Source organism: Mustela nivalis (assembly GCF_964662115.1).
Source record: "Mustela nivalis genome assembly, chromosome: 1".
NCBI classification, from domain to species: Eukaryota; Metazoa; Chordata; class Mammalia; order Carnivora; family Mustelidae; genus Mustela; species Mustela nivalis.
In genome coordinates, this window is record NC_139020.1 from 196,686,432 (window position 1) to 196,712,005 (window position 25,574).

Below are 25,574 nucleotides of genomic sequence, written 5' to 3' on the forward strand. Positions count from 1 at the left end.
ACACTTGGGGGCCCTGAGGCCGCGCGGGGACTGGCAGGTGTGCGGAGGCGGGGTCCCGGGTGCCCAGCCCCACCCTCCCACCCTCCGCCTTCCCCGCCTCCGCGGCGCCGACCCCAGCCCAGGCCGCTTTGTCCCGCCGCGGGCGCGAAGCCGTCGCTGCCCCACAAAGCTGTCTTTGTGCCCCGCGGCCTCCGCAGGACCCGCTGACGTCAGCGTCCGTGACCAGCCCGGCGGGGCCGGCCACGGGACTGCGGCGCCCCCTGGCGGCCAAACGCGGTCGGAGCTCGCCTCCGAGCCCCGCCCAGCAGAGCCCTTTTCCGTAGGCTCAGACGCCCGCTGTCGCCGCCAGCCGCAGGACAAAGTCCAGGCGCCTCGCCAGGCGCTCAGCACCCCCCCCCCCCCCCCACCGCGGGCCCCGCCGCCTTGTCATCTGCCATTGTCTTCTCCAGCGACATGCGTGCACTTCCCATAGCTTCACGTTGGCTTCCGCATTTCTAGGGCCCTTGTCCCAATGCATCAAGTCGGCTGCCCTCCGGGGCCACTTGGCTTATGCCTACAGACACACTGATGTGTAGCCACCTGCCTGTCCCTCCCTGCCCCCCAGGATTTGGGCCAGGGCAGAGACGCTGCTGAACGTGTCTCAGGTCCCTACTGTCCCCAACTTTGTCAACCCTGAGAAGCCCAGTCCTGAGCAGAGAACACCTCTGATTAGAAGGGAGGGGATACAAGGGACTCAGCACAGCCTTGGGGCTGGGAGGTCAGGAGTCACATTCTCCTCCTGCATCCCTCACTGGACACCTGCTGCTCCCAAGAGAGAACCCCTCGGAGGAACCGCTCTGGAAGAAATCTGTCCTGCTACTGCAGTGAGGCCTGGCAAGTGCCACTGACCCAAGGCCATGCAGGCGCTGGGAGGAGAGGGGGCATGTACAGGCCCCAGGACATAAAATGACTACCAAGTGGGAAAACTGAGGGGCCACCTATTGGGCCCGAGGAGGACGAAGCAGCCAGGGCCCTACCACAAATGAGGATTCTGGTTCGGGTCACTATCCCCTTGGCACAGCTTTGTCTGGGTCTCTAGCCCGGGGACAGAAGAGGACCGAGCAGTACTTGGCATTTTTTCTTTCTACATTTTATTATTTCAAACCAGGTGAACAATTCCATAAAACATGTGAAAAAAGCAAGGAAGTGTTCAACGCTGAAGGACCCGGGCCTGGGGCAAGGGCATGAGGGCCGTGGCCCTCAGCAGGCAGCAGCGGTTCCTAGGTTAGCGCGCTAAAGAGCTACATTTAGGTTAATGGAGCCAGGGCCCAGGGCCACTGGGACGGGCCCTCGGTGATGTTGGCAGTTGTCTGGAACAGCCCTTGGAACCCAATTCTGTGGAGGGTAGGGCAGGAGTGCTGCCCACACAGGGAGGGGGGTAGCCAGCAGAGGGAAGGGTGTAAACACGCAGACACACTCAAGGCACGGAATCACTGGAAGGGGGCTGGGTGGGTGCTGGTCAGGATCTGACAGTTTTAAATAGTTTTTCTCTAAAAAGTTTTCTAGGTTTGCAGTTTTGTCTTTTTTTTTTTTTTTTCCTTTACTTTCATTTTTTTAAAAAGCTACTAGAATGAGCAGGTGGACTGTAGTCTCCAGGAATGGTGGTGTCTCACACTTCTTGTGCTTTTTCCTTTGGGGCCTCCAAGCGGCTGGAGGGCTGGGATGGGCAGGAGGCTCCCTGTAAACATCTGGACTTGGGCTGGGTCACGGGCTGGTGTTGAGCGAAGCCAGGGGTCCCAGGCTGGAGAAGTGAGTGCCCCTCCAGACACAGGCCTTGGGAGACTCAGCATGTGCTCCCCTCCCCCATCACAGAATAAGACAATGGTTAAAACCAGAACAGATGCCCGGGAAGGGGGGTACTGCGGCCATTTCCGGCACCTAGGACAAGGGCCGGCTTCAAACAGAGAGGCCTGTGGCAGCTCCTCCCACAAGTCTCTGGAACTGAGGGAGGGAACAGGGGAGCCAAGAACAAAGAAAAGGGGAAAAGCAGCCAGGGCGGGGGTACGGACAGGCAGAGAGCGTGGTCCTCTTGCCCCCATCTTCCTCAGGAACTGGGGGAAGCAGAGTCGGCGGTGGCCCTGGAGGTGGGGGACAGTCAGGGCATGGGTCGGGAGGTGGCCAGGGTGTGTCTCTCCTCCCCCCTCCCTAGACAGGTCTCTCTCCTTTTTCTCCTCCACCTGTTATGAGGGACACAGTGGCTGCCCCAGAGCCAGTGTGTGTGTTGCTGGGTTACGTGAGGGAGGGGGGTCTATAGCACTAGCAGAACCGTGCCCATCTCCCCCACGGCCAGTGGGGCCAGTGTCAGCCCAGGACCCTCAGATAGGTCTGAGGGAAAGACTGCAGGGCTGAGCACAGAGCCGGTCACACTGAGTGTCAGGTGGCTGGGCCCTCTGTTAGCCAGCCTCCTTCAGGCCAGGCCAGTGGTTTGACAGGATCAGAAGTAAGCTTTCTCCAAGGGTGGTCAGGACAGCCATTCCGTTGTCTCCCGGCGCACGGCCGGATGCTTCTGCCATCTGGGCCCTGGCCTGGCCTATCCGTGTGCCCATGCCCCTCAGGTCGTCCCACCGACCTACCACCCTACCACCATACCCCCACCACGGCCCACCCCAGCCCCCACCGCTCCCTTCTCTGGGCTCCACAGCTCTGCTCCGCTCCACCCCGGGCTCACCATCCTGCCAGGCCCCGCTGCCCCTCAGAAGAGGCCGCAGTCCTTCAGGTTGTTCTTGATGATGACGTCGGTGACGGCATCAAACACAAACTGCACGTTCTTGGTGTCGGTGGCACATGTGAAGTGCGTGTAGATCTCCTTGGTGTCCTTGCGCTTATTCAGGTCCTCGAACTTACTCTGGATGTAGCTGGCTGCCTCGTCGTACTTGTTGGCCCCTGTGGGAGATGAGATGGTGAGGACTCGGCTACATGCAGGCAGGGCACAAGCGACAAGGTTCTGTGCACGTGGACACACAAGCACAGAACATGTGTCCCTGTGTGGAAGGGGTGATGGTGTGCGTGTGGTACATGCGGCACCAGTGTGTGTGAAGAGGAGCTCCTGACTGTGCGCGTGTGCTGGGCGCCGGCCCCATGTGCAGGTAAGAGCCCGGGAGCGCAAGCCAGGCCCCAGCTCCTGCGCGAGTGTCCTGCAGTTACCCTTCTGTCCAGCGGGGGGCGCCGGCGCACCGCCTGGTCACCACCAGCTCCTCCCCAGAGGCCCAGTCCCCACACCTGTGTACTCGGGGAAGCAGATGGTCAGGGGGCTGTGTGTGATCTTCTCCTCAAACAGGTCCTTCTTGTTGAGGAAGAGGATGATGGACGTGTCTGTGAACCACTTGTTGTTGCAGATACTGTCAAACAGCTTCATGCTCTCATGCATGCGGTTCTGGGGGCAGGACAGCGCGGTCAGCACCGGCCCCTGCCCCCCGCCCCCACACCCTCCCGGCGGCCTCTCGGCCCCTCACCATCTCCTCGTCCTCGGCTAGCACCAGGTCATAGGCGCTCAAGGCTACACAGAAGATGATGGCAGTGACCCCCTCAAAGCAGTGGATCCACTTCTTCCGCTCAGACCGCTGGCCTCCCACATCGAACATCCTGCAGACATGGGGTCGCCTTAGCTCCAGAAAAAGCGCGTTCCCAGAGAAGATCCCCGCTTTGCAAGTTGGCTAAGGACAGACGCCCGCTCAGAGGGGGACACTATCTTCATGGAACCTTCCTTGGCTGTTTACCTCCAGCCTGGTTCTGGGCCAGAGCCGGTGTGTTTGGGCAGGGCCGAAGCTGGTCAGCAAGGGCAGCAGAGGAGCTGGGCCACTGGCACCCACACAGCCTCAGGAAACCCCAGAGCGATGCTCAGGACTCCTGGGACAGCCCCTCCTGCCCAGCAGAGCCATCAGCAGGCCTTTGAGTGAGGGGATCCCCCCCACCCCACCCCGGCCACACTCCCATCTGTCCTCCAAAGACTTGACCTTCCACCCTGCCCACATGCAGGCTCACTTGAAGTGGAGGTCCTTGAAGGTGAAGTGCGTCTCCACGATGCCCGTGGTCTTCACACGGGTCCGTAGCACATCCTGCTGCGTGGGGATGTAGTCGCTCTGTGCAATGCGCTCCAGATCATTCAGGTAGCTAGAAATGGGGGCAGGTGGGTCAGTGGGGAACAGCATCAGGCCTCTTTACCTGGACCCTGAGCCAGCTGACCCAGGCCCCATCGCTCCCTTCCCCTCACTGTTCAAAGCACTTGCCTCTTCAACCCTTGCCTTCATCATAATCATTGCTCAGATGAGGAAAAACTGGACCAGCATCCCTTACCCCCCACCTAGGGAATGGGCCTGCAGGAGGCGCAGCTCTGTGCCCCGCAAGCCAAGCCCTAGCCCCCAAGGCTGAGCCAGGTCTGCCTTGGACAGGATCCAGGCTGGTGAGCTGCAAACTGAGGAGGGCGGGAGGGGGCCAATGAGTCCTCTGGGGAGGGATCCGGGGTGCTAATCGGCCCAATCATGGCAGCCACTGCAGAGCAGCCCGGCGTGACCCTCAATGCAGGGCGGGATGGGTCAGGGCCCTCCAGGCTCCATGGGCTCTTTGCCCGGTGCCCAATAAAATTTGGGCTCCTCGGCGGGGGCGGGGGGGGGCACGGACACCTGTTTGGCAGGAGTCCCAGGGGCTCCTCATTACCAGCTCCCTGAGTAGTAGCAACACTGCCCCTGCTAGGCTCTGGGACTGACTCTGCTGTCTGCCTCAGTATCTTTGCTGTGCCCTGGGGACTGGGTCCTCCAAGCAGCTACCCGGTGCCGAGGTCTCACTCCTGGCGTAGGCCTGCTGGGGCCAGGGGGAAATGATCTCAGAGACGCAGGGACAGAACAGAAAAACAGGAAGGACCATGAAGGTCCATGACGCATGTGCTGTGACCTGCTTACTGCACACTGTCGCCTACTGAAAAGCTCCTGCCTAGAGGCCTCCTGGTGGGTTCTACACCAGCCTCTCCCTCCTCCCCAGCAGGACTCACCACAGGGACCCACTGCCCTGCCAGCAGCCTTGAAGGACTGCTGTGAAGAGGGACTGGAGTCCTCTGCAGCATTCCAATCCACCCCCTGCCTCTTGTCCCCCCCCCCCCGCCCACCCCTGGGACCTAAACCTGCCTGGGAGAGCGGGACCTGCATCACTGCTGAATCCCCACACCCAGACCAACGCTGGCCACACAGTGGGTGCTGAATGTCCAGGGAACGAAGAACGGCATGATGGAGCAGGAAGTGGCCTGGAAGGTGTCCTACCCTCACCTCCTTGAATGCCCCAGACACTGAGGTGGTAATGGTTGGGAGGGCCGAGCCCTGCCTGCTTTTAGGACCTATCAGCTCTTTTGGCGCTGAGCTGGGGGTGGGGGCATGCTGAGGTGTGACGGTCCTCACAGTGTTTGCTGCAATTCTGCAGCACAAGGGCATTCAGGCCACTGCAAGGAGAGGGAGTCAGTCACTGGGACTGGGCACGCTTGGGGCTCAGGCCCAGGCAGGCCCTGCCTCCTATCCACCCAAGCCCTGGTCCAGCCTCTCTATGGGCGGGCTCAGGACTGGATGGGCAGCGGGAGGGAAAAGTGCTACAGGAGGGCGTGCTGACTTAAGCAGAGGTGGGAGGGGTCAGGTAGAGCACAGGGACAGCTGCCTCTTTGGGTGGCCTCATCCAAAAAGCCTGTGCACGTCCCCTACAGCCCCCTGGACATCAGCACTGGCCAGTAACCTGTCCTGTTTTCCATGGGTGCTCAGCCCCCAGCACCAGGCCTGGCACGTGGTAGGCAGCTCAGGGAAGGAGTTCGGAGCATGATCCTGCGGGCTGGGCCTCTGGAAAACTCCCGGAACCCCCTGGATTCCCCAGCTGAGTCTTGGGCTCTAAACTGCACAGAGATCTGGCCCCACCCAGTCTCTTCCCCTTGTATCTTCCGCTCCAGCCAGTGTGAACATCTGTAGCCGGCACTGCTCCCTCCAGGGCTATGCACATGCTGTGTCCCTTCGTGTGAGCTTGTCCTGTTCCTCTCCTGCCCATCTCTTGCTCAGAACTTGGCTGAGGCAGTCCCTCCTCTGGACCGACACCGACTTCCACCATGACACAGACACCATGGCTAGTCACTGCTTGGGAATCTGTCTGCTCCACTTATCCCTGGGTCCCTCTAGCCTTGCCCAAGGCTGGACACAGGTGGTAGCAAATGTCCTTTAGAATGATTATGTCTAAAGACAGATTAGCCTCAGTTTGGCCCTGGGGGACAGCCCTCCTCCTAGCTTTCAATACCACTCCTCCCACCTCAAGGCAAAAACCGCTAAGGCCTTGGTGGACAGTCACCAGCTTTCAAAAACAGGGACTGGCAGTGTCTTCCAGACAGTGCTCAAGCCCTCGACTCCTGCCTGTGGTCCAGAACCCCCTCACCCCACCCAGCCCCACAGGGTACTCACTAGGCCGCGGAGTCGTTGAGCTGGTACTCCCGAGAGCGGCCAAAGCAGGCCTGCACACCGTGGTCGGCCCAGAGCCTCCGGATGACCCCGGACAGATCCTCAGGGAGGACACCCTGCTCCTCAGCAGTGCAGGACAGTGCAAACAGCTGCCGGGCATCGTCCTGGGCACAGTGGGGAGGGGTCAGCCAATCACAGGAGCACATCCCACCCTACCTGGCCAAGGCAGGGAGGCTTCCAGAATGGGGCCCACACAGGCTTGGGTAGTGCCAGGTTTCCCAGGACAAGATCTGCCCTGGCGCCTTCAGGGAGGCAGGTGAGGATTGAGGGGAGGACATACCGCTCGGGAGGGGTCGGCAAAGTCAATCTGCAGATTGCCCATGGCTTTGACAATGGCCATGATGGACTGGATCGTGTTGCTGTAGACGACCGCCCGGTACTGCCGGCATTCCTCCTCTGAGTAGCCGTCCTCGTGGATGATCCTGGCAGCCAGGGGTCAGGAGTTAGGGCCCAGAGGGCACAAGGACCACACATGGCCTCGTGGGGCTACTGGGGCCTGCAGGACCTACTACAGAGAGGAGGAAACTTCCCCAAGCCCTGGGACCTGAGGGTGGATGGCTGCCTCTGAGACGGTCTTGGGGCATTACTCGGGGCAGGAGATGGGGGCAGCAGAGACTCAGAGGAAGAAGAAAAGAAGAGGGGACATCAGGGTTTGGTGGCTGCCTCTCACACAGAGCACTTACTTCATCTGCTTGACAATGGTGCTCTTCCCTGACTCCCCAGCACCTGGAACAGAGGGCACAGGCGGTCAGGGAGCAGCCCCAGCAGGGCTACACGGACAAACCACCAGTGGCCCAGCCACCCGCAGTCCTGGAGGCAGAACTCACCCTCCTCATCAGCCTCACAGGGAAACGGAGGCAGTGGGGCCTGGTGGGTGGCAAAGCTAACCAGGGTGTAGCTGGCAAGGCCATAGTGCTCCAGGCAACCCAGACCGCCTGCACCCCTGGGGGATTCACCCCAAGCCTTTGCTTCCCATAAGCTTCACTGCCCACCATGGGACACCCTGCCCCTCCAGTGTTGACTGAGCTCAGGGGCTTTGGTCAGAGACAACACCAGCCCTCAGGAGTCTCCCTGTCATTCTCATGGGGATGGGGCAGGCAGGCTCACCAACATGATGCCTGGGCACAGCTGACAGGAAGGAGCCCCGCACACTTCAGCTGGGTAGTAGTGCCTCTTCTCCTCACACTCTGAACTACCAAGGGGCCTGGGCTAGGTAGGGCACAGGGTCACACTCCTGCCTCCCAGGCATGGCCTGAGTCTACCCTCGGCAGATGGAAATGGGGACGTGGGAGACACACAGCACGACCGACACACACAGAGACTCACATGCACACACCTCTGGACCGACACATATGCTTCTAAGTCTGGCAGAGGCCCATTCTGTATTCTCTTTGGCCAGTACTGAGGAATCTGCTGGTGCTCTTTCCCATGACTGTCATATGAGCCCCACAAACATACTGTTTCTGTTCCCATTTCACATACAAGGACACTGAGGCTCAGAAAAGTAGTCCTGGCCCAAGACTGTGCAGCCGGGATTCAGGTGGGCAGGGAGACACACAGGACTGTGACTGACACCTGGCCTGCCCAGCCTTTCTCAGAATGTGGCTCAGAAAGCCTTGGGAGTATATTTTCAAAAAAAGCAGATTCCCAGGTCCCATCCGAGACACAGAGAGCCAGATCTTGAGGGGTGCAGCCCAGAAACCCACATTCCCCAGGGACTCTGCAGGGAAGTGTGAAGACCACGAGGGCTGCCCTGCCTCCCTGGCTGGGAGATGCTGGGAGTGGGGGCAGGACTTCATCTCCTTTCTCTGTCCTAAACTCCAAGTAGAACACATCTCAGTGGGGCCAGCTTTCCCTCCCAGTGCTTGCCCAGACTGTTCCCTCTGCTCCTTCCCCATCACTGCCAGTCACACCTGCACCTGCCAGGCCCTGCCTCTTCTTGCCAACGCCAGGCATTTGCCCATGAAGTTTCCTGTGCTGGGCACACAAGTCCTATGCCCCATTTCCATGTGTCCCAACCGTCTTGAGCAATGTGGCAGGTCAGTCCTTCTGAGCAGCTCAGCGGGGCAGAGAGTGGGGTCTGCGGGGAGGGTACACTCCTGCATCCCTCAGGGTGGGTCAGGACAACCTCAGAGGATGAGGGGCTAACACATACACTAACGCGAGCCGCAAGATTCCTAACAGCAAAGCCGCAAACAGCGCCCGCTATGGGCCAGATGCTACTCGACACCTACCGCACCAACTAAATCACCTCTTCCAGCAATCCCGCCTAGCAAATGAGGAAACAGGGAGAGGCTGAGGTCACACGGTCATCATTCCCTCTGCGGATGGCCCACTTTGCTGGCCTCCTAGAACTGCCCTTGGAGCCCTGTCCTGTGGCTGGGCCACACCATCCTCTGCCCCCACTGCACCTGTCACTGGGTTCACATCCTGCTTTCCTAGGCAGATGTTGCTCAGTCTCTGCAGTGCCCTCCAGGCAGCAGGAGAGCACCCCTCCCCTGCCCCGCCAAGGTCCCTGCCCACCTCCATTTACCCCACCTCCCAGCCCAGATCCACATTTTACCTGGAGAAACTGAGGCACAGCTGTGGCCCTCACAGGGGCGGGACTGGGTACATCCACACCCCAGTGGCCTCCCTGAGCAGAAGGGCCTGGGCTCTCCTCACACATCCACCAGCTGCTAGGGATCACTAGGCTTCTCACTGTCCCAGTGATGCCCAACCACAGAGGCCCACCCTCCAGGGCCTGGAGGGTAGCATCGGAGGGGTGAACCACAGGGGGGCGGGTGACCTCCTGGCCACCTAGTCACTTGCTCCCACACAGGAGGAAGGAAGCACATCCTGGGGTGGAGGAAGACTCAGGCATCAGGGGTGTCAGCGAGTACTGGGGGCTCAGTGGGGGAACAGAGGCCAAGGATGTGAAGTGATGGGTTAGTTCAATCATGCTGGCCCCAGCCAGGCAAACCCAGACTCAGAGCAGGGGCAACCGTCCGGGCTGCAGGAGACCTGAGATTTTGGTGAGGTGTCCCCTCTTGTTTGTCCACTTGAAGCACCAACTTCCCTGCCTGGCCTTCTGACCACTCTCTTGGTCAGAAGTGCTGTGGCATTCCGTGGCCCTGCCCAAAGATAGGGATAACAGCACGCTCTTGCTTTGCATGTGATTTTCCTAGCAGCAGCAGGCCTGGTAGGCCCAGAGGTGGGCAGCACCTGGTGACCAGGCTGGAGCCAGGACACCTGCTCCCTGCCCCAGCAGGGAGTCCACTTTCCTATCCCCTTTCAGCCTCAGGTTCCCTTCCTGTCTCATTTTGAGGGTTAGGAGGACATTTTCTGCCCCCATTTGACAGGTGGACAAACCAAAATCAGGGAGTCCCCATCTCTGGACTCAGAGCAGTCTCTTTGTCCTCCTAGCGGCTGTGACTCAAGCAGGAAGGAGCAAGGGGCAGGACGAGGGTGTGGTACCGGTGGCCAGGCAGGAAGCTGCAGGGAACACAGGGAGAGAAGCAGAGGCAGGGCCTGGGAGCAGAAACAATAAGCGGGGACCAGGGAGCAGGGGAGAGGTGGGTGAGATGGTGGAACAGGTGGGGCTAGGTGCCCCATGAGCTGTGGGTCCCAGCCCCCCGCCCCCACCCCCACCCCTGGGGCTGTATCCCATCAGGGCCTCACAGTGTTCCCCTATCCAATAAGGCAATACTGGAATGAGTTTGCTTGTACCCCGCTGATCCTGGGTACCCGGTTCCTCCCACCCAGCCCTGCACCTTCCCAAGAGGAAGGGGCTTCATTGCCTGGCCCTGGACAGCTGCCAAGGTGCCTCTGATAGAAAGTGGCAGGAGTCTCCCGCCCACAGAGGACCCCACCAGGCACTCCCTTCTCCAGCTGGGAGAGATCAGAGGGCCCCACAGAGGTTTCCGTGTTCCCATGGGGCCATACCTCTTCTCACCAAGCAGAAACCTCTGCAGCTCTCGCTCCAGGGCGCAGCTGCTGGGCCCCCCCGCAGGCAGGCAGTGATTGCCATGATGTGCTGGCCACAGCGGCTGCGTTAGAACATCTGCTTCCACTCTGGGAATGCTGGGCCCCAACGGAGAGGGGAATGGATGGGGGAAGGGAGATGGCGCAAATCCACCTGCCCCAGCAAGGCCGATGGGACCTGTGGCCTGATGCCAACCTCCAGTCCCAGTGTCAAGTCATGGTTGTCTGTTGGTCAATCTTGGACCCTCTACATCCCAGACAAGGCTCTGCCCTGCTGGGAGGCCCTGACATGCTGCTCTTGTCCTCTCCGGCCTCAGTTTCCCTTCTGCAGAGGCTGCCAAGCCTCAAGTGGCCAGCTGGCCGAACTCTCACTCTCAGATCCTCTCCCAGAAGGAGGTCCAGACTTCCCACAGCGCTGGTGCCCACGCTCATCCTTCCTGCTGTCTCCAAGGGCCTCACCCTACTCCTGCCCTTGCTCTGGTACCCCATCCATGAAACAGGACACCACCATTATCTCCTCTAAGAGGGAGGGGAGGATTTGACACAAAGCGCTTCTCATAGTGCCCAGCACACGGTGAACACTCAGATAAAAGTTATCACGATGTTTGTACTCTATGGAAGATCACAGATGTCCCCAACCCTTTCATTTCCTGCAGCCTCCAAAGACCATACTGCATAGGTCACTGTAACCACAACCTGCAAAGTGGCCTGCTGCGGCCATCTCATCGGGAGGAGAGTTTCTGAGGCTTTCAGACAAGGCACAGTGGAGGGTGAGGACCAGTGGCTCAGAAGCTGGCGTAGCACTGCTGCTCCCTGCTGGGACTCGGAGACCCTGGGATGGCAGTCAGAGCCCTCGGGCCTTTCCGGGCATCTGGCTCTGGGTTCATCACACCCCCTCCACAGGAGGCAGGACTTCTGCATAGCTGTGGAGCCTCCTTCCCACCCAGAGCCTGGCCGCAGACACTGCTCACGGACTCCTTGCGCTCAGAAAGCCAGGCAGAGGCTCCTGCGCTGGTGGGCTCCCCTCTAACACATGGGGCTGGGGAGCGCAGCCAGCTGACGTGGCAGCCTGAGGGCAGAGATTCTCATAAGCAGCAGGGCTGGGACCACAGGGTAGACTTGGGCTGCAGCCCAGCTCCAACCCACAGTACCAGGCCCGCCTCACGGCCACCCCTCACCCTGCCCTAGTGGGGCACAGGGAGAAGGTGGGGATGAACCTTGGGAAGCCTACCCCAAAGGCAGCCTGGGCACCACCTCCCACTCTCATCCCAGGAAGGTGCCACGTCTCTGGCCCAGCCAGTGGTTCCGGGCCCCTTGGCTCTGGCCCCTCCCCTGCAGCGTCAGGGTCCCAGGCCACGCCACCGCCAGGGGGAGCCCGGCAGCCAGAGACAGTGGAGGAGGTGGGGGCTGGGCAGTGCCGGGGAGCCTTCGCTTTTGAAAAGCAGCCTAGGGTAGGGGCAGCTGGGGGAGGTGCCTGGACCCTTTTTCAATCAACTCCCTCTCGCAGGCCTGGGAGGCCCTCCACCCGCGGAGACCCCGCACACCGGGGAACAATGGAAATGGGGGGGAGGAGGGCTCCGCCAGACAAAGGCCCTCCAAGCCCCGCCCCCGGCGTCTCTTCCTTCCTCCAGGTGGTATTCTTTGGTCCCATCACTCCCTCTGAGGCAAGGCGCTCAGTAAGGGTCTGGCACTGTGGGGGGCAGGGACATGAGTCTTGGATGGGGGCCGCGACATGCCCACCCACAAGTATGGCCTTGCCTCCGCCCCAGATGCCCCTAATAAGCCTGGAACCTCCCTCTCTCTGGTCTCTGTCACTTGGGCAGCCTCCAGTGGCGTCCAGGCCTTCATGATGCCCCCACCAGGGAAGGAAGCATCAGCAACCAGGATCCAGCCTGCTACTCCAGAGTCAGAGCTCTGTGTGTAAAGGACTGGCCTCAAGCCCTGGAGAGGGCTTGCCAGGACACAGCTGTGTCCCCTGCCATGGAGCCTTGTGCACTGGACAGAGGGAAACTGAGGCGCTGGGTAAGGCAAGCCAACCTGGAGGGGAGAAGGCCCAAATGCTACAGGTCTCACCCTTTACAGGAGCCAAGAGATGCTGTACTGGGCCCAGGTCACCCAAGGAGCCAGGCCTTTTGACACACTCCTCTTACTGGATGCCTCTTTGTGGAAGAAATCCCTTTGCTGCTTTCCAAGAATCTGAGTGCCCCCCCCAACTTCTTTTTGGGTTCATTGTTGTGGGCCCTGGGTGAGATGCCCAGCCCCCAGGCTTCGGGGTTCCCATATGTGAAATGTACCCCTCCAGGGAGTGTGCCAAACTCAAGGCCTGCCCTGAGCAGCCTCCCTCGGACCCTCACACTCAACTGCCCCAAGGTTCAGCCCAAGCGCACAGTGTGTCTCTGTGCCCACAAGCCATGGGCCCTTGCTGAGAATCAGGACATGACATGTCCCAGCGCTGGAACACAGAGAGGGAAAAGGACAGCCTGAGATCACACAGTGAAGAAGTTTGGGGTGGGGGCTTTCTGGGACCCAAGGGCTTGAGTGGCCACGAAGATGCAGTTCTCTGCCCTTGAAGCATCTGTGCTAGCCATCCTAAAATCTCCCTCAGGCTCCTCAGCCCCCTCTGGCCTAGCCTGATAACACAGAGCAGAACCCCCAGGAGCCTCCGCAGGGGAAGGTAAGGCCACAGCGCTCAGATTCACAGGCTGAGGAGTTTGAGGACTAGCCTCTCACCTATCATACTGTTGCCAGTCCCCCACAGCCTCGGCTCTTAGCAGGAGCCCTCTGCAGGAAAGCTCTTCCCTTCGCCTCATCTGGACAACTCCCAGACTCAGGCGCCCCCACCCTGGACTCTGACAGCCTCTGACCCTTCCTCAGGCCTTGTCTCCGTCCTCCTGACCCTGGGGGCTAGGGGAGGAATGAGCATAGTGTTAGGAGACAAGTGAAGTACTCAGTGGCCAAACTAGGATCCGAGTCTTTCTGTGAGGGAACACGGGCTGGGAGGGACGATGGCAGCTGCATTTGGATCCAGTCACCCCGTGGCCACACAGCAGACTTTTGGCACAGAACAGGAAAAAGATTCACGAACAGACTCTTGGGTCCCCCACCTCCAGAGCAGGCAGACTGAAAGAATCTCCTAGAAGAGGAATCGAGGTCTCCGGAGACGGGTCCCCAAGCATAAGTAGAAAACACACAGACCACAGAATCTGCCTCTCATCCTGACTGATCAATTCCTGCCAGTTGGGCACAAACTCCTCACGGACAAAGGTAGTTGTGGAGGGGTGCTCCGTCACTATCTGCTTCTATCTTGGTGACTCTGTGTACTGGGTAAGTCATGTAATATCTCCGAGCCTGGTTTCCTCATCAGTGAAATGGATGTAATGGCCCTCCCAGCCTCATAGGGTTAAACACGGAGAGACACTGAAGGGACCAGTTCTATGTAAGACATGGTTTGATCAGAGACAGCTGCTGTTACCACTGAGGGTAAACTGAGGCCCAGTGATAACAGCAGCTCGTCTCCCAGTGATGGTACCCCCCAGGCCCAGCAGGTAGTAGTAGCAGAGGGGAATCCTTAGGCTGGACTAAGGGTTCCTCTGGCCACTGCCCGGCAGGGGAAACCCAGAGTGAGCTAATCCCACGGCTGCAGCTCCATTTCCGGGCATTCATCTAGGCCTGTAGCCGGCCTTCCGGCTTTGCAGGGCAATGGCCGCTCGGGAATAGAAGAGCAGTCCTCTGCTTTCCTGCTAGCCGCCCCCCCCCCCACCCTGCCCCTGTCCCTCTCCCAGCCACCACTTCCTGTGGTCAAAGGAGGGGCCTGGAATCCTTCTCAAAGGCACCACCTTTTCTGAGCTCCTGGGCCCAGCAGTTGCTGAGGTGGGACACGGGACAGAGTTGCCTGGAATGACGCCAACCTCGTGACTACCAGCAGCAGCCGCACTCAGGGCTATATAGCGATGAGCCTGAGCAGGTGGGACTCACCTTCCAGACGCCCCCCACCCCGTTGACAAGGCTCACACCCCCACCCCAGGACAGAGCAGAAGCAGGCCTCGAGCTTCTTCCTCTTTTGGGCTCCTCCCCCTCCAGCTGCTTCCTCCTTTTCCTCCGGTGTGGACACCACTTCCCCGAGAGGCCCAGCCCTGCCATGCAGACTTCACTGCCCCTCCTCCCGTCCAAGGCACAGTGGATGCTGCCAATGACAACCCCCCCCCCACTGGCATATTTTGAAGCGGAGCAGCCTCGCACCCCAGAATCCTCCAAGCCTTCCCCACAAGCTTCTCACGGAGCTTGAGACAATCCCACCTTCGGGCTTTGTTTCCAGCTGACCTGGCACTTGCTGCCAAGCCTTGGAAATGCGTGCATAAGGCCAACACCGTGACCCAACCTGACCCAGCCACCGTAGGGTGATTCCACGGAGACGCTTTCTCCCAAGCCACTAGCATGAACATCACTTAAAGCAGCAGCACTGGGGTGAGGGTGAAGATGGGGTTGGGGTTCAGTAGGAGCAAGAGCTTCAGGTCAGAGGAGGGCTGCATGGAGCTGGGCAGAGGGGCCCCACCCTGTGATTGTGGCTGACAGAGGGGCTGCTGAGAGCCCTGCCTGGGGTACCGGGCCACCATCAAAGAGCTTAGTCCTCTGCCTCATCAGGGCACCTTGAAATGCATCCTGAGGCAGGGCTCATGAACTGTGGTCTAGTCGGAACCTGATGACCCCTACCCCCGCAATGTGCTCTGAGATTGGGAATCCTGCCCCAGGATACTATGAAGACAGGACAGATGCTGGCCTGGGCCCTCCTTGTCCCCATCTGCCCACGGCTGCCCCACAAAGCACAAAGTGGTTTTGGGGAGGCTCCAGGTCAGACTGTCTCATCCTCTCCTGGGGGTCTGATGGGGCAAGGCCCTGGTCCCTCAGTGGACAAAGCTTATGTGGACAAAGCATCTTCCATCCCATTCCTGCCTAAAGAATGGGTGGCTTTTAGAGACAAAGACCAAGAGATACTGCTGTGCCCACCTGTGGCCCAAGCCGCCTCTGTAGGGCTGAAGGCTTAGTGACCTGCCCAGGATGGGGTCAGGCCCACCCTAACCTGCGGTCACTTGCTGAGCCATGTTTGCAGGCCTAGGACACCAATGATGCCACCCAGTGACCCTGCAGCTCAGGCTAGGCCAGGGCCAACCCCTGATGGGCCACCCAAGCCTGAAGGGGTCCCTGACCATGCCAGCCCTGGTCTGGTGGACCAGGCTCCAGCTGAGCACAGTAGGTGGCTTGATACTGCTTCAGGGCCTGGCATGGAAGCCTGTGCCTCCCAGCTGCCTTGAATTCCACCTCCAGCTACGGAGGCCGCTCATTCCCTCTCTCCTTGCCACCTGCTCTGCCCCATCTGGGGTTCGCTACCCCCATCCTCCTGGGATGCCCGCAGCTGAGTGCCAGCGTCACTTCCTTTGCAAAGCCACTCTGATTCACCCAGTCTCCTGGCTCAGGGTATCCCCTGAGGAATCCAATCCCACTCCTATCTACAGGTCCCTCATGATGGCTGCACCAACACTAGGGGCGAGGGGCTGGGCCCAGCAGGACTGGGCAGGATGCAAGCACAGGGGTTCAGAAATGGCTGAGACCCTTGCTCACTTCCCAGCGTGGGAGCTCCGGCGCGGCTGCTCGCAAAGACAAAGCCTCGCCCAGCCTGGGGGAGGGGTGGGAAGGAGAGACGGGAGGCCCCAAGCTACCCCGCCCCCCATTCAAGTGCTAATGAGCTCCAGCCGGGACCTCGAGGCTCCGGGGAGGACCGGAGGACCGGGTGGCTGGAGGGCGGCCTGGGTACCAGCCCACCTGGTGTCCAGGGCCCAGCCACATCCCCCTCAGGCCCCCAGGAAGGCCACTCAGTCCCCAGAGGTTGGGCTTACGGTCCCCAGGACAGTCTGTCACTCCAGCTGGCACAAACTGTCTACACACCTCGGCCTCCCTATGTGCTTCAAGCAGCTGCCTGAGGGGAAGGGAGGGGGATCCCCCATACTGGAGCCAGGCAGCCTGTAGGCTGGGGAGAGCCCTCCCCATTAACTCTCAACTCTCAACTCCACAGGAGCCGTTAGGGGCTCTCTCACTTGTTTTGCAACCTGCAGACTGGTGCACTGTCCCCACAACACCTGTGGCTGCAGGCAGGTGCCCCATGGGGAACAGAACGCCTACAGGATTTCACCTGTCGCTGTGTTTCTCAGAGGATGCACTAGGTGGAGCTGGGACAGAAACCCACATCTGGGTAACCCCAAGAGCTAATCCAAAGAGGTGAGCCCTCTTCCCCCCAGGCCAGGCCTTCCAGCTTCAGTGCTCTCGCTGAGTCGGTCCCTCTGCCCCACACCTACCCTTGGCAAATGCTGCTCATTTTTCAAAGCCACCCAGAGGACACCCCTCCACACACACACACATGCAAGCACACTCCATTTGGTCTCTTCCCATTACCCAGCCAACAAGGACCCTAGGCTATCCCTTCTCCAGCTAGACCAAGGGCCAAGCAACAGCCCCAGAATTACTTATCCCTGTGCTCTATAGCGTCATTTTTTCCACACATGCTTAATAGGCACCTACTGTATGCCAGGCCATTTGTTAGACACACAGACAGGACAGAGACCATAAAACTCCCTTCTTTTTCTTTTGGTAAACCTAATTGGGCCCTTGTGTGGGCAGTCCCTGGTCTGGCCAGGCTAGGAACTCCTGTGGTGTTGCTCTGGCCTCAGTCCCCAGGCTGTGGGGCAGTCCCAGCCCTGAGAGCACTCTCCTGGAGCAAAGACAGCAGGACTGTGGCAGTCCCCAAACTGCCTGAGCTGAAAGGAAGCATGCCACGCCACTCTCCTAGGAACGGTGGAGGCCTGACCACATGCTCTGCCCTGTGACAGGCTCTGGACTGGTCAGCAAGAGTTCTGCACGAGGTAGGATGAAGGCTGTGTCTGACTGGGCAGGTGGGGAGTTGAGGAAGAAAGAGTCTGCAGAACTTCTCTCTGGCTATCCCCCATCAGTCCCTATCACTGGCCCAACACTGAGCCTTGTCACCTGCCCACAATGTCAGGTTCAGTGACCCCCATCTTACTCCTCCATCACCCACTCATCCCCAAGACTGAGTTCAGACTAGCAGCACTTCCTTCATTCAACAAACAGGTAAGAAGCATTCTGTAAGTGCCAGGCTCCCATGCTTGGCACAGAAGGCTCAGAAACAAATAGGACACAGCCTGCCCCTGTAGTTTCAGGGAAAGGCAGCAGTCACCCAGGCAAGTATGATGCTGATGACAAAAGCAGCAGCACCAAGAAGAACCAGAGGAGGAGCATGAAGCGGCCTCCATGAAGGGGAGCTGTCAAGGAAGGATCCTGGGAGGTGGTCCCAGAGAAGAGTCTTGAAGAACAATCAAGTAGGAGTGAGTTAGATGGAAAGAAGGGAAATGCAGGCCAGGCTAGGAGAGTAGATCCAAAGTCCCAGGGGCAAGAGAGAAGGGCTGTATTTATACTCTGAAGCCTGCATGGAACCCACCAGGGACAGCCTCTCCTTCCTCTGTGGGCTGCCCACACAAGCCCATCCCAAATCAGAAACATCCCCCCCCACACACACACTCTGGCTTCCTTTCCCCTAAGTGCCCAGCCTAAGGCGCCAAATTCCACCTGGGGACTGTCAGTCAGTCAGGTTGAGCTAGGTGGCGGCAGGGGGGTCCCTGAGGTAGGGCTGGTATGGAAGCTCTCCCCCAACCAACCAAGCTACCAGGAAAAACACACTCACTGGTGTGCAGCGCTTCTGCCTCTGCCCCCGGTGCCCATCCGCCAGCAGGGCTACCCAGGAGGGCAAGGAGCCAGTATGCGGGTGGGGCAGCAGGCGTGGTTCTGGCTGCAAGGGAAAGCTGGCAATTGCCCAACCGAAGAGTCCCGTTGCCTGGACAGAGTTCTTCCCGCTATGTGGGACAGGCGCCCAGCACTCTGAAGCTGCCCCAGCTGGGCTCCCAGCACCTCCCTGGACCTGGATGGGAAAGGGATGGCCGGCCAGGACACTTACCCAGGCAGCCAAGGGTCCCCAACTTCAGGCAGAGGTAGGTCTCTCAGCTCCTTGAGGTACACCCTCTGCAGGGTCTTAGCTCCCATTCCCTACCCTCAACAGGAACCTCCATGAGGCCCCTGTTCTCCCCATCCTGGGCCCAGCACTCCTCTGGCCCAAACCCAGGAAGCCCATTCAACAGAGGAAGCAAAGGCCTGAGGAGCAGGATGCTGAGATGGACTCCCCAGCCTGGAAAATGTTTAGCCAGACCCTGCACCCCTGGTTGCTGCCAGCCCAGTGTGGGAGGAGTTTCCAGGCCCAAAACCTGAGCTGAGCTCCAAGGAGCGAAGCTAGTGGCATGGGGCTGGGATACAGGGGGCCATAAGCCCTCTGTACCCTGGCCCTAGGGCCCAGTGGCCCATCTCCTCAGCCGATCCGCCTGGGAAGGGGCCGGCCAGGGGCCTCGGGGTGGGCACCAGGAGACAGCGATACCGGAAGCACCCTACCCAGGCCCAGCGGCCATCAGCAACGGGCCCTCCACCTTGGCGACACCCACTCACTGGGGCTGCCGCACTCGCAGTAAAGACAGGAAGAGGCAAGCGCCCAACGCAAAACAGCCCAGGAGGCTGGGCCGCCGCCCCTTCCCGCCCCTTCTCTTCCTACCCGCAGCGGCGGCGGAACGGATGCCATTTTGAAACCTCTGGGCTGTGCCCCTGAGGCCAGGCCCCCAGGGACAGTCAACAGATGGGCTCAGATGGAAGACACGCTGTCCCTTGGCCAGGCCCCCAGCAAGGAAAGCTCTGCTTTTCAGAGCCTGGGGACCCCACGGTGGCTCTAAGGCTGAGGGGCCACACCCCCCCACACATACACTGTCCAGCCTCCAGCGCTGCTCTGAGGGCATCTCTCCCCCGACCCCCGAAGCCTCCGAATCAGGCAGCCACCAGGCACCACACCCGCTCCCCAGTGGAAGGCTGGACGGTGACAACTATCAAGCCCACAGTCTTTGCAAAAGTCCACCTCAGATGCCCCCCAACTCCGGCTGGCCCCCAAGTCCGCATCTAGCTGGTCTACCACTTCCCCCTCAGAGAGCCTCACAATCTGACAGCCCCCCCTCCGACTCCCAGAGGCCAAGTCCTTGGCTGCTGGGCCCAGAAAGGGTGCGGGAAGACCAGCACCCGTCAGCATATCTCTTCGGCCCGCCCGCCGGGACAGCAATATGTCGGCTGTCTCACCACTTCCACTTCCCCCCACCCCTCAAGCAGCCACCATCTTCCCTGGCCTTGGAGGCGCCGCAACCCAAACTCCTCCACACTCACACTCCCTCCTACTCCCCAGACGCCCCCCTCACTGGCCCAGATGGGGCTCAGAAACTGGGAAAGAGCCAGCCGGCGGAATCTCCCTGGGAAGCTGGAGGCCTGGCTCCCTCCCCCAGTGCAACCAGTGGATCTTCAGTCCAGCGCCTCAGTCTGCGCCCCCTCCTCCCATCCCGGCCGGGCCCACCCAGTGCAGGAGGGGCGGGGGGAATCTGAGGTAGGCCAAAGTGTGGGAAAGGACTTAGGGAGGAGGAGCAGCGGATTTGAGGAGTACTGTGTGCAGAGAGGGACCAGGTGGGCCAGAAGGAGGGAGCAAGGATCTCTAAAGCTTTGGAGGTTCTGGCTGGAGTGAGGACTCATGAGCAATCACAGTTTCCACTTGAGAGGTACCGTGGTGTCAGGGCGCCCAGGTGGAGGATACAGGGTTCAGAGAAGGGATGGGGCACAGAGGGGGAAGGAGGGAGTGGGTGGGAGCCTGGTGGGGGCCCCAGGAATATTCACGCCCAACAGGAACCAGGGGAGCAGGTGGGGGAAACAGGTGGTGCCGGAGGGTGGGGGCCAAGTGGGGTTCTGGGACTTTGAGTCAAGTCTAGGGGGGATGGAAGGACAAGGCAGGGACTCTGAGGGTCTGTGAGGTGGTCAAAGAAGGTGGATGGTCAAGCAGGGTTCTGGGTCTCCGTGTTTGGCGTCTGCGGCCAATTGAGGGTCTAACCAAGAATCTAGGCTAGACGGATCAGAGGTCTAGGCCAACCCAGAGTTTTGAACCAGTATCTGAGTGTCCTGACCAGGTGGGGTCTGGGAGTTCAAGTCCAGGTGTGGGGGGTCCAGGCTGAGCCCGAGAGTTCAAGGCCCTCAATCTGGAGGCCAAAGTCCTTGTCTGGGGATTCGGGCGGGGAATCGGGGGTCCCAGAGCAGGGCGCGGCCTCACCCAAAAGCAGCAACTTCACCTCCCGCGCCGCCTTCTCGCCGTCTTCCCGCAGGTTCTTGTCGATCATCTTGGAGCGCTCAGCCGCCGCCTTGTCCTCGGCACTCACGGTGCAGCCCATCCCGCCGTCCGCCGGCCCGGCCGCCGCCCGGCCCCCACACGGCCCCCGGCCCGGCTCGGCCCCGCCCGACCCACTCCGCTCCCGCCGCCGGCCCTCTACGGGTAGCTCTCGGGTCGGCAGTTCCGAGCGTCTGCGGGCGGTGCCTTCCCGGCCGCCGCGCACCGACGGCGGGGCGGGCCGAGGGTGGGGCCGAAGCAGGCCAGGCCCGGGACTGGGCCGGGGCGGGCCCTAAGGCGGGGCCATGGGAGATCCGGGGCCGGTGATTGGCTCGAGGGCGGAGCGAAGTAGAAGTTAGGCTCAGCCCAGGCTCGGGTTTGGGCTGGAGGCGGAGCCACGCCGAGGAATAGGGGCCGGAGTGGAGCCAAGCCCAGAAGGATTGGGCTCCGGGTGAGAGGCAGGCGGGGCCGGGCTCCGATTGGATGCGGAGCGCCCGGAGCTCCGCGGCCCGACGGCGGGGGCGGGCGGATCTTGTAGCCCGAGGGTGGGGATCCGGGACACCTCGCTGGCTGAGCAGAAACCAACCCTCGAGCTTAAGCAAGTTGGACCAGCAGGGTGGAGGAGGCGTGTCTTCGTCTCGTTAAATTTAATGAACCCAGTAAACTTCTTTCAGGACCTACAGAGCCCCGGAGCCTCTCTGAACGATGGCTCTCTCTGTCTTACGGCGGGTTTGGCCTCTTCTCTCTTGGATTGCAGTTAAAAAAAAGTCTACTGCCACCTCTACACCTTTGTCCAGGCTGTCTCTCTCAGCCAGGGTGCCTTCCCTTGTCACCCAAGGGTTTAATCATCTTTCACGGATCTAGGAGGCATCTTCCTACACGTAGTCATCATGGACTCCAGCCTGGGACATGGCAACCAGGTCGAGAGACAGAGAGACAGAGAGACAGAGAGTGTAGAGGTCCACCTGACTTCCGGAAGCATAAGTGGACATGATGCTATGGTCTGTCCCCACTGGACAGTGGCTGCAACCCTATTCCTGGGCAGAGGAGTGGAGGCAGCAGCGTTTTCAGCAGAACACTGCAATCTTTCTGATCCTCTTCGGAAGAGCCCACAGCCCTGACCTCCAATGGGCCTCCAATGAAAGGATGTACCAAGAGATACTGAGAAAGATGTCTTGGCGAGGAGGCCCCAGCCCAAAGACAAGGAACATCCACAAAGCCAGGAAGGGAGCTGGCCACCCACAGCCCCCTGTTCTGCATAGACTCCCTCCTTATGGCCCCTACCACACATCTTGTTTCAGCTCCAAATCCTCGGGCTCTCTGTTCTCCTGGAAGGGTCTGTAGATCCCTATCTGAATGGCCCCTTGCTGAGCAGCCATTGGCCTGTAAGTCCTCCTGCTGTTCTTCCAGGGTCCTCTCCTGCCTGGAGCCAAAGCTCAGGCCTGTCCTGCCACAAGCATGCAGCAAACATGATGAAAACATATACTGGCCATCCAGGGACAAAGACACTCGGAGATATGCACAATTCACCCAGGTAGAGGCCCAGCTTCCACCATGCCTCAAATCCACCGAACATACTATAAAATGGGTGCACCCAGCCAAAAACACAGCCTGTCCATGCATAGGCTACAAACCCAGCTTTAAGGCGGGCTTCTTCCCCCGCCAGCCCCGCCCCACGTTTGAGAGCTGATCCTCCCTCCTTGGGCCTCCCCAGCTGGCTCCTAGCAACAGCCAACAGCTCTTGGAGTTGCCCGGCAACGGGGAGAACCTGTCAGCCCCTTAGAGGCCAGGCTCACCAGAGGTGGGCAGACACAGACCCCAATCAATGGAGGCAGGGCAGGACAGGGCCACGGGGAGGCATGTCCTCGTCCAGCACCAAGCCAGGCTGTGCTGTCCTTGCACACTTACACCAGATAGTCACACCCTCCAATTGTGCATTCTTCCCCGAGTGTCCAGCAACCCCTGTTTCACCCCTCCCGGCTGCCCCCTCTCCAGCTTCATGGGAGCCCCAAGGCTATGGCTGAGCCTCTGCTTGCCACTCCATTCACATGCCTCCCTCCCACTCCAGGGGCTCAGAACCCCACTCTGTCATCTCTAGTCCAGCTTCTCCCCCTAATCACCAGCCCCATGTCCATCACTGGTCTGAAATCTCTCCCACACACTTCAGGCACCTCCAGGGGCCCTCGTTCCTAGTCTCTCCACTTTGTGACCTTTCGCCAGCCAGACTCATGACCCCTTTGTCCCTAGCCCTACATCCTGTCAGTCTCTTCCCCTTCTTAACTCCCCCTCAAATATGTTCCTGTCCCATGTCCCTTACTTAAGGCCTCCAGCCTCATCCCTGGCTCTCTTCTTTCCTCCACAATTCATCCTCTACATAGCAGCCAAGGGATCCTGTTGAAAGAAATCACATCACTCTCTTCTCACAAACCTTCTGTCGCTCCCCAGTGTCCTGATAACCAGGACACCCCAGTTTGGACTCTGCAGGAGACAGAGGTGGTAGAGTAGCAGTTGACAGCAAGGACTCTGGGGCACAGACTACAAACTTGCCAGGTTTCTTACTTTGGGGAAATATCAGAAACTCCTGGTGCCTCAGTTTTCTCATCAGTAAAATGGGCCTAACAGTAACATCTACCTACTACACTGGCTGAGGTCAGCACTAAGGGAGGAATTGTAGGTAAAATGTTCAGAATATGCATGGCACATGGAAAACTCTAAGTAGGGGTGAGTTGTTATAACAGCAATTTCTGCAAGGCCCTATCCCCACCCAAGGCCACCTCCTCTTCCCCCTCACTTAACACATTAGCACTCAAGCCATCTGACTGGCCTCACTCACCCCATCCTCTTCTCCTTGACCCCTCTCTACTTACTCTTCCTCCCTATTTCTCATTGCATGGCTATGAGCTGAGCCTCTAGGACCCCACCATCCTGGAGCTTCCCCCACCCCCGGCCCAGATCCCACGGTCCTGGTGGTAACTCTCTTCCACCCAGGTCTCTGATTCCAGACCCCGTACAGCATAATCCTGCAGGGTGGCACATAAATATCTGTCAAATTAAATGAATGAATCACTCAATCCCTACCCTACCTTTCCAGGGGTCCCCCCTCCTGGAGCTGGGAAAACTGAAAGCAACTAATCTTGCTGCCACTATATTTGTCATAGTCGTGTGTGGCATAGAAAGGAGAGAAGGGAGAAACTGCCAGTGCTGGGGAAGGAGGCTGCTTGGTGGAGGTGATGTGGCCAGTGGTATAGGGAGAGGAGCGCTGAGGAAGGATGAGGTGGCAAGAGGGAACCTGGAGGTGGGACTGTGAGGGTGGGTTTGGAGAAGGGCCCATGAGAAAGTCAAGGGTTATGCTGGAGAAACCCCTTGCTTTGCCTCTGAGGCAACTGAGGGTCAGAAGGGGCCAGGACCCATTCATGGTCATCTAGTGAGGGACAACACAGGTGTCTGCTTCCTTCGCATTTCAGAACCTGGGAGTCCTTTTGAGAGATGTTGGTTTGGAGGTCGGGGACAGCTGCCTAGCCAGGGCTTCAAGGGCACTGGAGGAGGCAGGACTTGTCCCTGGACTAGACCATAAAAGCCAGTGAAATGACAGCCAGCAGAAGTGGGGACAGCACTGGGACTGGAATGGAGAAGTGGCAGGTGCCTGCTTAGCATCTTGGTCACTGGGACAGCTAGAATAGCCCCGGGACTCGCCACAGGCCACACAGGGCCAGCTTTGAACTGAGTTCCAACCGTGCACCAGCCTGAGCAGGGGGAGGAATGGAGACCCTCTCAGTGGGCTGTGACACCCCAGCCCACAGGCTCCAGGAAGGGGAAGCTACCAGCACTTCCTCAAAAGCAGTTTCGAGGTGGGTGTGTCTGCCCTTACCCAGAGCCCAGGAACAGGCAGGACCCCACAGGGACACCCAGAATCCAGGATCCTGACCACCCCCACTTCCATGGCTCCCAGGTGGCGGGGAGTCCCCAACAAAACTCTGTGGCCCCAGAATCACAGGCCTTGCAGATAAGAGCCTCAGCCGCTTCTGCTTGTAGATCTCAGTGGCCAGAGATGGCTCCCTTCCTACAGCCCCAAACCAGGCTCCACCTCCTGGTACAACCTCTGCACTTCCCCCTTCCTGTTTTAGGCCAGGAGCAGTTCTGAGATTGGAGTCAGCTACCCTGCCCTCTCTGCCCCTTCCTTCCAAACCTCTCTTCCCAGGGTTCTCTTACTCCCCAGAGAAAGAGTCCCAAGCCTAGGAGGACTTGAGGTCCAGGGTCCCCCTTCCTGGTCATCCTCCTCCTTCAGAGATAACTGGCTTTCACTGGGAGAACTCAGGCCAGAAGTTATTGGATGGGCTAGGGGACTCCACCTGACACGGGGTGCTGGGGGGCAGAAGAGTGGGAGGGGGTGTTAATCTGGGAAGAGGAGTCATCTATGCAGCTAGTGACTACTGTGAACCCAGGTGAGCCACTGTGCTGAGAACCCTAGGGGGAGAGAGGCTGCTGGGACCCTTCCTTCAAGAGCCCATGCCAAACAAGTAAACAGGGAAATGAACTCCAAGGTTTCAGAGGGAATCAACAGGGTGACAAGAAAGCCACCGGGAGGGGGCCTGGGTGGCTCAGTGGGTTAAGCCGATGCCTTCAGCTCAGGTCATGATCTCAGGGTCCTGGGATCGAGTCCCGCATCAGGCTCTCTGCTCAGCAGGGAGCCTGCTTCCTCCTCTCTCTCTCTGCCTGCCTCTCTGCCTACTTGTGATCTCTCTCTGTCAAATAAATAAATAAAATCTTAAAAAAAAAAAGAAAGAAAGAAAGAAAGAAAGCCACCGGGA

General features: G+C 59.5%; 1 protein-coding gene across 2 annotated transcripts; it reads right to left on the reverse strand.

Moving 5' to 3' along the window:
* Positions 1-1,553: 1,553 nt before the first annotated feature.
* On the reverse strand, positions 1,554-20,959 carry GNAI2 (G protein subunit alpha i2). Of its 2 annotated transcripts, none has more exons than XM_082702926.1 (9): positions 20,713-20,959; positions 7,196-7,238; positions 6,793-6,934; positions 6,456-6,616; positions 4,021-4,149; positions 3,492-3,621; positions 3,259-3,412; positions 2,708-2,922; positions 1,554-2,117 (listed from the first exon to the last, which is right to left on the reverse strand). In XM_082702926.1, the coding sequence occupies exons 1-8, from the start codon at positions 20,828-20,830 to the stop codon at positions 2,732-2,734; spliced, it is 1,068 nt and encodes a 355-aa protein (XP_082559052.1). In that variant the 5' UTR covers positions 20,831-20,959; the 3' UTR covers positions 1,554-2,117; positions 2,708-2,731. The 2 variants fall into 2 exon arrangements, with proteins under 2 accessions (XP_082559052.1, XP_082559053.1); XM_082702927.1 differs by lacking the exon at positions 20,713-20,959 and adding an exon at positions 18,493-19,092.
* Between the last annotated feature and the right edge of the window lie 4,615 nt (positions 20,960-25,574).

Excerpts from the sequence above, each read along its gene's own strand:
- GNAI2 (XM_082702926.1), bottom strand. The coding sequence starts at position 20,830 with ATGGGCTGCACCGTGAGTGCCGAGGACAAGGCGGCGGCTGAGCGCTCC. Across the intron at positions 4,150-6,455 it reads CTCAACGACTCCGCGGCCTA|CTACCTGAATGATCTGGAGC; the intron begins GTGAGTACCCTG and ends CCCCATTTCTAG. Across the intron at positions 2,923-3,258 it reads CTGCTTCCCCGAGTACACAG|GGGCCAACAAGTACGACGAG; the intron begins GTGTGGGGACTG and ends CATCTCCCACAG.